Source organism: Stenella coeruleoalba (genome assembly GCF_951394435.1).
Source record: "Stenella coeruleoalba genome assembly, chromosome: 19".
NCBI lineage: Eukaryota > Metazoa > Chordata > Mammalia > Artiodactyla > Delphinidae > Stenella > Stenella coeruleoalba.
Window position 1 is genome coordinate 31,698,529 of NC_137165.1, and position 13,827 is coordinate 31,712,355.

General features: G+C 35.3%; 1 protein-coding gene across 8 annotated transcripts in view; it reads right to left on the minus strand.

Moving 5' to 3' along the window:
• Nucleotides 1-13,827, minus strand: part of TRIM37 (tripartite motif containing 37) — a 155,670-nt gene that overhangs the window by 107,992 nt on the left and 33,851 nt on the right. For all 8 annotated transcript variants that reach the window (XM_079906086.1, XM_079906084.1, XM_079906080.1 and 5 more), the window contains 3 exons: nt 10,399-10,449; nt 9,257-9,338; nt 2,494-2,570 (listed from right to left, as the gene is read on the minus strand). In XM_079906086.1, coding sequence (XP_079762212.1) covers nt 2,494-2,570; nt 9,257-9,338; nt 10,399-10,449 — 210 coding nt within the window. The remainder of the gene's footprint in view (nt 1-2,493; nt 2,571-9,256; nt 9,339-10,398; nt 10,450-13,827) is intronic.

Genomic DNA, 13,827 nt, shown 5'->3' on the forward strand with positions numbered 1-13,827 from the left:
TCCAGTGAGAAACCTGATTTCACCCTTATCTTTGTGCCTCTAAATATAACATCTTTTTTTTCACTGCCAGTTTAAGATTTTTTTATCACTGGCTTTGAGCAATTTGATTATTATGTGCTTTGGTGTTTTCTTCATGTTTCATGTGCTTGTAGTTCACTGAACTTCCTCAATCCGTGGATTTAATGCTTTCATCAAGTTCAGAAAGTATTTACTTTTTTCTTCCCATCCCCTCCTTTGAGGACTCCAGATATCTGTACATTAAGCTACTTCAAGCTGTTTTTCAGTTTAGGAATTCATTTTTCTATGTTCATATTTTGAATAGTTTCTACTGCTAATGCCTTCAAGTTCATTAATCTTTTCTTCTGCAATGTTTAATCTGTTGTTCATGCCATCCAGTGTATTTTTCATTTCAAATATAGTTCATTCTCAAGAAGTTCAATTTGGGTCTTTTATATCTTCCATATCTCTATTTAACTTCTGAACAAATGGAGTGGTTATAAAAACTGTCTTAAATATTCTCTCATAATTCTCACATGAGAATCCAGTTGTCTTTTTTTAAGCCATACAAAGATTTCCAAAAACAGAAACAGTACAAGTTTTCTCATCAAATATTATTTTGCTTTAGAGAAAGTTACTATTCATTGAAATGTTATTTATGTTAATATGCAATAGGTTATTATAAGTGAATTAGTTTTTAAAATTTGTTTCAATTTCTAATTCAGAAAATACCAATAGATATAACCCACATTAAAAAAAACAAACAAAAAAACAGTTCTTTCTCGATTTAAATTAACTGATTACTCTCCTCAGTATTGGTTATATCTTCCTGCCCCTTTGCACGCCAATTAATCTTTGATTGAACAACAGACACTGTAAACTTAACTTTGTTGGGTGCTGGATATTTTTGTAATCTTATAAATTTTCTTGCGCTCTGCTCTGGGATGCAGTTAGGTTACTTGGAAACAATTTGATCCTTTCAGGTCTTGCCTTTGTTAGATGGGTGTGGAGCAGTGTCCAGTCTAGGACTAACTGTTCCCCACTAGTGAGGCAAAAATTTCCTGAGTACTTCACCCAGTGTCCCACGGATTACAAGTTTCTCCACTATAGCGGTAGGAACTGACACAGTTACTGGCACCAGGCACCACTCCCTCTAATCCTTGCAAATGGTTATTCTCCCAACCTCAGGTAGGTTTCTTCACGTGCATGCCCTACTCAGTACTCTGCTGATATTTGAAGAGAACTCTCTACAAGTCTCTGGAGTTCTTTGTGCAGCTCTCTCCTCTGGTGTTCTGTCTACTGCACTCTAGGAGCGCTGGTCTTCCTAGACACTCAGCACTGTTTCCTCAACTCAAGGAGTCAGCCAGACTCTTGCAGTGTGCCTCCACGTGTTACAGCCTGAAAACTTTCTCAAGGTTAAGCGAGGCAATCATAGATCTGATTTATTTATTTATTGTCTCTAGGGATTGTTTTCATTTGTTGTCTCATGTCCAGTGTCTAGGAAATGTTATTTTTCTTTTCAGTTGTTGCAGAAGAAACGGTTACTTCCATTACTCCATCATAACTGGAAGCAGACATCTCATACCAAACCAACAGATTTTAATGTAACAGAGTGAAATAAATTCACTGATACGGTTCCAGATTTCATATTGCAAATTACATTTAAGAAACAACCACTTGTTCAATTTGGGGGTAAAATCAAAGATAATTCACAGTTATCTAAAACTGCTTTTTAAAGTGTTCCTCCCTAACAAAAAGATTAATGGTTGTCAGGGACTGGGTGGGGAGGGGAAAGGGAAGTGACTGCTAATGAGTACAGGGTTGCTTTGTGGGGTGATGAAATGTTCTGAAATTAGATATTGGTGATAGCTGTAGAATTCAGTGAATATACTAAAATCTACTGAATTGTACACTTATTTATAAGGTGAATTTTATGGTATGTGAATTGTATCTCATATAAAAAAAACTTTTCCCAACTACATATGAAATCCAAAATCCCTGAGGCCAGATTTTATACATATACGTCAACCAAAACAACTTATTACAGTAAATTGAAAAGCCATACATTAAGAGATTTTTTTAAAAACACAAAACAATAAGTTTTCTCACCAAGTATTATTTTGCTTTAGAAAAACAGTTATTCAAGAAAATGTTATTTATGTTAATATGTAATAGGTTTATTATTACTTTAAACTGAGTTAATAAAAACTTAAAATTTTTTCTGTTTCAATTTCTAATTCAGAAAATATCAATAGATAAAACCCACATAAAGAAACACTCTTTGGGATTCCCAGTAAAATTTAATAAGAGTATAAAGAGTCCTGAGGCCATATAATTTGAGAACTGTCAGTCTATGCCATCATACTATGCCAGGGATTCCATACTAGTATACATCTTAACAGACATAATGTAGTAATTAACAAAAGTAGTTAATAAAAAATGCTAAGAAGGTATGTAAACACACACGAAAGTTTGTTACTTAATTGCATGTCTTACTTGGAAGTTTCTGGCAAGCCAGCTGAGAGTTCCAGAAACACAGATAAGTAGTAACCACGAACAACTCCATTTCCATCCTTAAAAAAAAAAAAGAAAAAGATGTTATACAAACTCCAGATCAATTTAAATGTAAAAATTTAAGCCACAATGAAACAAACAAAATACAGATATCTGGATGCCAAAGTAGTTTTAAGCTTAAAAACAATAAGAGATAATAAAAAGACCAAGAGGTCTGAATCTATAACAATTTAAAACTTTTGCAATTAAAAAAATATATTAAAGCATACAAACTAAAGAAAATATCAACTACTATGAAAAGAGTTAAGAGTTTTAACACATATAGAACTCTTAATAATGAGCCTCCAAGAAAAATCAAAACCCCAAAGAAAAACGCCAAAAAAAGAAAAGCCTCAATTTCACTAGGAATGAGACAAAAAAAAAAAAAGATATATAAGATCAAAAGAGAGTAAAATAGAAAAAGGTAACACTTGATTGATGTTGAAAGTAATTAAATATAATTTCTATGTTTTTTTTTTTTTTGCGGTATGTGGGCCTCTCACTGCTACGGCCTCTCCCGTTGCAGAGCACGGGCTCTGGACGCGCGGGCTCAGCGGCCATGTCTCATGGGACCAGCCGCTCCGCGGCATGTGGGATCTTCCCAGACCGGGGCACGAACCCACAATTTCTATGTTTTATATGTTAGGATTCCACATAAGATTCTGTCTGGAGATTGAAAAGCTGTTTAAATTTCTGTTACAGAGATTTTTATGAGTACAATTATTCCCCTCTGTATTTCTCCAGTACTGTGCGAGAAGATTATATTTGTTATAACTATGTGTAAAAAGATCTGTTTCCCCAACTAGACTGTGAGGGCTGAGGGCAGGAATATGTCTATAGAGGGGTACATGTACTTCTTAACCCCTTCATTTCTAGGCTACTTTGCTCCAAAAGGTCCTGAGGCAGCTTTCAGGGTTTGACATGGTAATCACTCAATAAATATTACGAATAAATCAATCATCACTTAAGTGAAAAAAGCTGGACACAAAAGCTTATATGTTGTATAATCCTACTATATGAAATTCTGGAAAAGCAAAATTATAGTAACAAAAACAGATCAGTGGTTGCAGAAAGGCCAGGAAAGGAGAAAAAAGGATTATGTGAAAAGGATAAATTACATAACTTCTGAGGGTGATAAAAGTCATGATTGTGACAATGATTATACAACTATATATATTTGTGAAAACTTGCTAAAATTAGCGAATACTACTGAACATAAATTACATAGCAAATTACACTGATTTTTAAAAATCAACCAATATCCTTGTTCAAATAGCTGGGGTTTTTTTTCTTCTTTTAAATTATGCTCCTAAAACGATTTCCCTGGAATGAAATCAATTAATAAAAGATAATGAACATTTTTCACTCCTAATTTTAACAGATAATAAGATTAGAAATTTCTTTGACTTAATTTTTATCATAATCTTTTTATTTTTAAAATAGATTTATTTATTTATTTTCGGCTACGTTGGGTCTGCGTTGCCGCGCGCAGGCTTTCTCTAGTTGCGGCGAGTGGGGGCCACTCTTCATTGCGGTGCACAGCCTTCTCATTGCAGTGGCTTCTCGTTGCAGAGCATGGGCTCTAGGCGCACGGGCTAGTATTTGTGGCACGAGGGCCTCAGTAGTTGTGGCACACGGGCTTAGTTGCTCCGTGGCATGTGGGATCTTCCCGGACCAGGGCTCAAACCCGTGTCCCCTGCACTGTCAAGCAGATTCTTAACCACTGCGTCATCAGGGAAGCCCTATCATAATCTTAAGGAACAAAATTTTTACTACTTTTATTGACATGCCATCTGTACCTCTAACAAAATACTAGCTTTAAGAATTTTCTTTTCTTTTCTTTTCTTTCTTTCTTTATTTTTGGCTGCGTTGGGTCTTCGTTGCTGCATGTGGGCTTTAGTTGCGGCGAGCGGGGGCTACTCTTTGTTGCAGTGTGCGGGCTTCTCATTGTGGTGGCTTCTCTTGCTGTGGAGCACGGGCTCTACGCGCACGGGCTTCAGTAGCTGTGGCATGCGGCCTCAGTAGTTGTGGTGCTTGGGCTCTGGAGCACAGGCTCAGTAGTTATGGCACACGGGCTTAGTTGCTCCACGGCATGTGGGATCTTCCCGGACTAGGGCTTGAACCCATGTCCCCTGCATTGGCAGGTGGATTCTTAACCACTGCACCACCAGGGAAGTCCCTAGCTTTAAGAATTTCAATAGGCAGAGGATTCTGGAAAGACTGCCAAAATGGCAGCATAGTTTTTACAACTCTCTAAATCCAAACATAAAACAAAACAAAACAACTGAACAACAAAACCAAAAGCTCACAAACAACATTTATAACAAAATTAAATGACAGGTTATCTCCACAACCCCCAAAACACAAGCAGGTAAAGACATACCAATTATAACCACAAAGACCTGCATGATATCAACAGTGTGGGAGAAAGGAAAGAGAAGCAATGGGACGTCTAATGGACCCGAAAGAAGGAAAACCACAAAATGGACAAAAGTTAGTCACTGAAAAGCATCACAAGCCACATATGACAGCTGAAACTGAAGAGTTGCTCAATGTAATACCAACTGAGTATAAGGGGGCCTAATATAAAAAAGTCTGAAAACTAAATGCAGTCTAGTCACTCTAAACTCTTAAAGACGAGTAAGTACGGCCTTTTAGGACAGGTCCAAAGACTGCAAAGGAAATGCTAGGAGGAAAATAAAAGATAAACAGCATAGAAATAATACAAACAAAGGAAGGAAAAGGTCCAGATGAGAAGGGAAGAAGAACGAGGAAATCTCTCAGAAAGCAAGGCACCAGATTTCTGATTGTTATCACACTGGCTGGCTATCCACATGCAAAAGAATGATGTCGGACCCCTACATCATAAAAAAATTAATTCAAAACAGATCAAAGATCTAAATATAAGTCCTAAAACTATAAAACCTTAGAAGAAAACATAGGGGAAAAGCTCCATGACATTGGAGTTGGTAAGGATTTCCTGGATATGAAACCAAAAGCAAAAATAGACAAACTGGACAACAACAAAATTAAGAACTTCTGTGCATCAAAGGACACAATCAACAGAGTAAAGAGAAACCTTACAGAATAGGAGAAAATACATGTAAATCAGGTATCTAATAAGGGGGTCAATATCCAGAATATATAAACTCCTACAACACAACAAAAAACTTGATTAAAAAATGGGCAAAGGACTTGAATACACATTTCTCTAAACAGGATATACAAATGGCCATGAATAAGCACATAAAAAGATGCTCAACAACATTAATCATTAGGGAAGTGCAAATCAAAACCACAATGAATTACCTCACACCCATCAGGATGGCTACTATCAAAGAAACAGAAAACAAAAAGTATTGACAAAGATATGGAAAAACTGGAACCCTTGTGCATTGTTGGTGGGAATGTAAAATGGTGCAACCACTGTAGATAACAATATGGTTCCTCAAAAAACTAAAAACAGAATTACCGTATGATCCAGCAATAGTATTTCTGGGCATATATCTGAAAGAATCAAAAGCAGGATATTGAAGAGATATTTGCACACCCATGTTCACAGCAGCATTAGTCACTATAGCCAACAGGTAGAAACAACCCAAGTGTCCACTGACAGATGAACAAATAAACAAAATGTGGTACATACATACAATGGAATATTATTCAGTCTTAAAAAGGAAGGAAATTCTGACACATGCTACAAAGTGGAGGAACCTTACAAACATTATGCTAAGTAAAAGAAGCAGTAACAAGAAGATGTTACTGTGTTACGATTCCACATACATGAAGTATCTAGAGTAGTCAAATTCATAGAGAAAGTAGAATGGTGGTTGCCAGGGGCTGAGGAGAGGGGGAAATGGGGAATTACTGTTTAACGGGCAGAAAGCTTCAGTTTTGCAAGTAGAAAGAGTTCTGGAAGTTGGTTACAAAACAATGTAAATATACTTAACAATACTAAATGTACACTTAGAAATGATAAAAATGGTAAATTTTATGTTATGCATCACTTACCAAGATTAAAAAAAGAGGAAATAAAGAGAATAACATCCCTACAGACAATGAAAGCACCCTAGAAAAACATACTCAAAGATCAAAATTGTAACCATTTCAAAAGAACCTAATAGACACTAAGAAAATAATATGACGGCCCACAGGAAGAAAAGAAAAAATAAGAAAATAATATGATATGAAAGAATAACACAAATCAGTATTAGAAAAACTCAGAAATCAGGTAATAGGACTAAGGAAAGAGAAATAAAAGGAAAAGTTATTTAAGAAATAAAGACTGAACTAAAAGGAACACAAGAGCAAATAAGCACAACAGTTTATATCTTTCAAAAAATAAGTGAACAAAAGAAAATTTTAAAAATTAAAAAGAAATGAAGAAAAAGCTGAAAAGTTCAGAGAGAAAGTGGTAAATATTGAAGACAGGCAAGGAAGATGTAAAATGAAGATAATACAAGTCCCAAGAGAGAAAACCAAAGACAGAAACAAAGTAAATATTTAAAACTATAATTCAGGAAACGTTTTCTTTAAAAAGTCTAAAACTACATATTGAAAGAGCCCAGCATGTAACTGAGAATACTGACCGAGAACAACCAAAACATATAGTAGTAAATTATTGGACTTAAAAAGAATTAGATTATTTGGGCATCTAGACAATATTAGCAAATGCCTTTTAAGGATCAGTTTATCATCAGACTTTACCAAAAGAAAATGGAATTGAATATTTAAGATACCCAGTGAAAGAAAACATGAGCCAAGAATTTTGCATCCAGCAATACTGGCTTTAGCTTATAAAGGATAGAAACTATTTTCAACACACAAAAATTCAGGAAATATTGCTTTCATTAGCCCTTCCAGTAGCATTTACTAGAGAACAAGCTTTGAACACCCTAACTGTTGTCCAGACATGGCATAGTGAAATGTGGAGAGTATACTTCCAAATAAAATTTTAAACATTTCTCAGTAATCAAATCAATGATGGAATTAGAGTTCCCCTTCTGAGATTTTTGTGTTTGTAAGGTGAAATAAGGCAAATAAGTGATTGATTATGAGATTATAATTCTATCACTTCCTATGGCTTCAAAAAGTAGGATTCCTAGAATAGAAGAAAGGAGATACAGGTGTAATGTAAAGAGATTATGTTTAAAAAACTCTATAATCCTTAATTTGAATTGTAAACATGAGCATTAACTCAGGAGTTATTTTATCTCTAAAAAATACATACATACATGTGACACCCTGATATTCTATAATTATATAGCAATTGTAAAGTGTTCATAAATATTTTTTCTCTATTAAGATCACTGGAGTTTTTCCACTTCAATTTTAAGCACACTCCTACCCAGTTTTTCTCAAAGTATGGTCTTTGGGCTAAAAACAAACAAATAAAACTTCTAAAATGTATAACACCAAGAATGAACTAGGACTTTGGGTGATAATGTGTCAATGTAAATTCATCAAGTGCAAAAAATGTACCACTCTGGCACAGGGCATGTTGATAGTGGCAGAGGCTGTGCATGTGTGGGGGCAGTGGGTGCGACTAGAGCTCTCTGTACTTTCCACTCAATTTTGCTGTTAACCTAAAACTGCTCTAAAAAATAGAGTCTATTAGATAAATTTTTAAATACATACATACATACATATTAATCCCTCCCCCTTCCCAAACCCCCACATACATTTGCCTATGTAATTCCCTAGTTCTGTTCATGAAGAAAGCCTAGAAACAGTGACTAACCTGGTAGAAATGAGCACCCTTAACGCCCAGTTTGGTCTTGAAATACAATTTTCCCACTAAAAGAAATCAGGGCTTTTTGGATAAAATGACCAATTTTCAGGTACAGAGTAGGAAATGTACAAGATGAGACTAGAACATCTTGCCACGGAAGAGGACAAGAAAGCTAACTACTAGCGTCACTACTAGACTATTAGGGTCAGAGCAAAGTGACACAGAAGCCAACTTAAAGAGACTAAATATGTATAAATCCATGAGTTCATAATGATTTTTTTTTTAAAAACCTAGTTAATTACTTTCAGAGAATAAGGAAAATCACTAAATAACAGGAAAGAGTCTTGCCTATTCTATATGAACTGTAATACTGGATAACCAAACAATAGGTAAAGGTAAGCATCTCTTTATAAAAGCATTACACGTAATAAGCAAAAAAGAAACAAAATGAGAATCACTACTCTGCAACTTCCAGTGAATTAACAGATGTAGGCAATGTTCATCAATATGACAAAAAGATATGCAACTAGATATGATATGATAAAAGCACACACTACTGCTTATATTCTTACCATTGGAATTGACTATGCAGCTCATCATACCACTGGGTCCAGCTGCCAATATGCAGCAAATCTACAGGCCAAAGAAACATACTGAAATGCACCATGAGTATGCAGTCAACACACATGTGTTTCTGATGACCATCTGTAAATGTATTTTTTTTAATGATTTTTAAAATAAGAATTTTAAACATTTCTTCTAAATGTTAGTGAAATAAGGTTCAGTAATATGCCAGTGTTTACACTGTTTATATTTAACTCATTTTTTTCACAGGTTTAGCAACATATCCTATAAAGAAACAAAATTGTCATTACTTTAATTCCTTTCTCCACTAAAAAAGTGAACCAGTGTACTATAGAACCCTAAAAGAAAGATCTTGGTTTCAAAATTTATTAGAAATAATGAAAAACTTACTGGGTAAACTTTTAACCTCCAACAAAGTCCTGAAACTTGAAGAGGTGGACTGTAAACAGGATCTGCTCTCTGACGCAAAGTACTAAAGTAAAAGAAAACCAACTGAATCCCAAGATCAAAACTGTTGGGAAATAGCAAACAGGCAAAAACAAAACCCAACCACTTCATGTTACTTATTTGAAGTCCTGGACCAGTAAATGAAGGTGACTGAAGAAGTCAAGATTCCACTGTATAAATTTATATATACTAACATTCTGAAATAAAAGAAACTTTAATGATACAGAAATATTCAGCAGTATCTTTTAAGTTTCAGGTTAAAAAAAAACCCTCAAAATTTTGTCATTTAAGGGAAAAGAAAAATATAACTAAGTGCCTTGAATCTAATTACCACTTCAACAGTCTTCCACCGTTAAAGGAAAAAAAAAAGTTTCTTCCTCACATCCCCACAGTATAATTATCCTTTTCTAATATGGAAAAAAAATGTGGGGTAATCCTCGGTTTATATCTTAGCCACAGAATTATCCCATAAGAAAAAACAAATTAAATGGGGACTGGTATAAGTTCTCAGTTTGGCCTTAGTTTGATGGTATCACCTCTTGGGATTTTCTCTTCCCAAGGCAAGACCTTTTATATTCTTCATTCCCCACTTCCACGCTGCCCTTTAAGACAAGTCCCTTAGGACCTTTGTGTTTTAATATCTTGGCTTCTAATCTTAGAGAAAAAGCTGTAAAAGCTAACAAACTTAGCATGCAAGTTACAAAGCTTACAAATTTCTTACAGTAATACCCTCCCATCCACAATTTCTTACTTCCCGCCACTCTTATTTCTGAGGATGGGTAGGAGGGCTCATTGATCTCTATCATCCCATTCACCTTACCTTACTAGCAAAGGCTAAGTACACCCTCTTCTTTAAAAAAAAAAAAAAAGTTCCATTCCCCACCCTACAGGAGCAATCCATCTAGAAGATATAAAACAATCCAGACAAATGACCTCTATGTATCTAATACAAAACTTGTTTCTTCGAAGACTACACACTGAGTGACAAAGTTCATTAGGTCTGTATGCTACCCAGGAAGGACACCTACCTAGCTCTTACTTACGTACACATACAAAAAAACACTAAAGTTGTCAAAAACTCTTACCTGAAATTCTCTAAAACAAAAGTAGCTGAATCATAAGATGGTACCAACTCACTAAAAAGAAACAAAAGAGAAAAAAATTATTTGGCTTATACAAGTTTAACATTTCATTTAATTAAGAAACAAAGTCAGACTTCCCTGGTGGTGCAGTGGTTAACAATCTGCCTCCCAATGCAAGAGACACGGGTTCGATCCCTGGTCGGGGAAGATCCCACATGCCAGGGAGCAACTAAGCCTATGAGACACAACTACTGAAGCCCGCGTGCCCTAGAGCCTGCGCAGCAACTACTGAGCCCACGCGCCGCAACTACTGAAGCCCGCGTGCTGCAACTACTGAAGCCCACGCTCCTAGAGCCCATGCTCCGCAACGAGAAGCCCGCGTACCGCAACGAAAAGTAGCCCCCACTTGCCACAACTAGAGAAAGCCCTCATTCAGCAATGAAGACCCAACGCAGCCCCCCAAAATAAATAAATCTTAATAAAAAAAAGAAACGAAGTTAAGTCTCTCAGTAACATCTTACAAATTTTATTAAACTAAAATAAGGCCTTAAGAAATATTTTTAAAATTTTATTAAACAACATTAAATCAAATGAATTCATAAAACCATCAAAAGCTGACATCCAAGGTTTGCAATTAAATTGGAGACTCAACAAATACTTTATAATATAGCTTTTTTAAAAAAAGGCAATATATGATTAAGTATTAAAATAACTATAAGAGATATTTAAAAACTAATATGGAAATAGGAAAAGAAAAAAGTTAGGTACTTAGGCTGGACACCTGAAATAGAAAACATATAAACTATTTTAAAAAATCAAAAGAAACAACAAAAGGATAAAATATTACAATAAATCCCCAAACTTCCTTCTTCGGAACAAATTATGAGGAATATTGACAGACCCTAAATACTTTGAGACTATTTACTAGCAAATAAATCTATACAATTTTATAGGATAAGAATACATAATCACATAGGGGTCAAGCAGGATAAGCACATTAACAGTTTCATGGCAAGGCAAGATTACCTAGGGAACTTTAGTTCCATACAGTCTTCTCCAAAGAGAACTAAACTACATCCATAGAGCTAAACTACATCTTCAAAGAGAACTAAACTACATCTTCAAAGAGAACTAAACTACACCCACAGCACGCTAATAGTCTCTAGCACTGTCATTAGAACACCTCAAAAGTCAGAGATAGTAAAACATTTATGATAAAGACACTATCATACATAGTGTTGTAATACAGTGTAATATATTTAATATATAAAATTATAAATTTACCAAAAAGATAAACTGCAAGCCATTTCACCACATATTCAGCTATATTTTCTAAAGTTCAATTCATGAAAATGTGTTATTACCAAAATAAGACATAAAATGCATCTAAAGCATTTTCACACTGTGACAGTACCTGAAGAAATTAGTGGTTTGCCAGTGGAAATATAGTATACATTATTAAAAATACATCAGTCTTATTTTATGGTTAAGTATATGTAGCTAAACAGCTCACATCTTTTTCACAAGTAGATGCGGTTTGCCTTGCAACTATTAACTGTAGAGCTATTATCCAATTGTCAAGCACCCCTAACCACAGCCCTAGGCAGTAGTTACCTTTTCTCACATTCCTCATTCCTAGATCCTTTTGTCTGGTTAATCCTTACAATTCCTTCAGATAACAAATTAGAAGTCACATACCTTTGGAGGTCTGCTCTAACTTCTCCCCAAGATACGCTCTCTTAGCATTCAATATACACAAAACTCCAATTATCAGAACCAATGCAATTAATGCCTGGGAAGCCTTCCTGGAACCAAGAACCTAATCAGAGCTCCAAGGAATCTCTCCAGGATAGTCTTCAAATTTGGTCAAGTTATAATATGCTTTTGGCTATAATTTTGTGCAACTTCCAACTGCACAAACGTTGTTCAGTTCTCCCACTAAACATCTTTCAAAATGTCTACAGACATTATGCAGGCAATCCCCAGTTGCCTGCTGATCTTCATACTGTTTCTTCCACCATGTCCTTAATACTCGGTGTGATATATTTCCTTTGTTGTTGTTTTTGTTCTAAGACCAGAATATCATTGTCCTATTTTTAATCAGCTCTTGAGGGTCAAAGAGCTCACCAAGACACAAAATAAACAGAAGATGAAGAGGACATGTTTAACTTAGAACAGCGAGATAGAAAGCTTACAAGTTAAAGCATACAGGTAGCTAAAGCTTACTAACCAAGAGGGTACAGTATGGCTCTCACTTGCTGAGAATAAATGTTAACATTCAGAGCACAGAAAACAATTATCAATCCTACTATGACATACTCCTACATATGTATAATTTTTTAGCCAAAACTTTTCAGACACAAATAACATTATAATAAATTAGTGCTATGGGGAAGCATTAAAACAGGATACATATACTTCCCCTATCACCAGTCATCACATTTTATTTTATTACTGCTTCAATCACCTATCTTTTTCACTAAATCACAATATGAGGAAACAAGAACTCTCTATTGTGCTCTCTACTTGTATCTGGCACATGCCTGGAACATAGCTGGCATTCAAATATTCACTGAATGAATGGATATTTACAAATATTTGCTGGAAAATTCTTGTAATTTGGTAGAAGTATTTACTCAAAATTTCTTTTGCATTCTTTACATATATACACAAAGCCACAACGACCGCTAAGCCACCTAATTCTATCAATTCTACCATCCTTAAGTATTTATTAACATCTCCACATTATGCTCACTTGTTCAGAGGTTATCTATAATCATACTGGTGTTACCACTCTGTCTGCAAATAAGGCACAGCTTTATGTTCTCAAACTTTTATTTCTGTACCTCTTCTACTCTGGTCTTTATGATGACTGGATTCATCTCACGATGGTGTCAGTGAAGCTTCATGGAATATGGAGAGGCTAGCCTCAAAACATCTCTAGCCCAGTATTCTGAAAAATACTGATTTGCAAATCTTTAGACCAGAGACTTCATCATGACTTAAGGGATGAACGGAAGAAAAACAGGATAAGTATCCATTGTTCCCTTGAGAAAACAGACTGGTCAGCTACGTAAAAACTGGTTTTCCATCCCAACTTGACCATTCTCCCAGAAACCAAAACTCTTTATGGACTGAGAACTGTACTTTTCTGCTATTTAAGTCCTCCCTGAGAGACTTAAATGCCCCAACAATACAGCCCTTCAAATTCTGGTTGAAATGATTTCTCTGCTGACTTCCAAATATAGCAGCTCTTATCACATCCCCATATTTTTGTTCATGTATACATATCCCATTCTCATCTGCCTAATGAAATTCTAAGTATCTTTCAAGGTCTTCCACAATTCCTTTCTAGGCTATGAAGTCATCTTTACCACAGCAGTCTACCCTGACTTCTCAGAATTTCTGATGTAACTAAGTAACAAATATTCA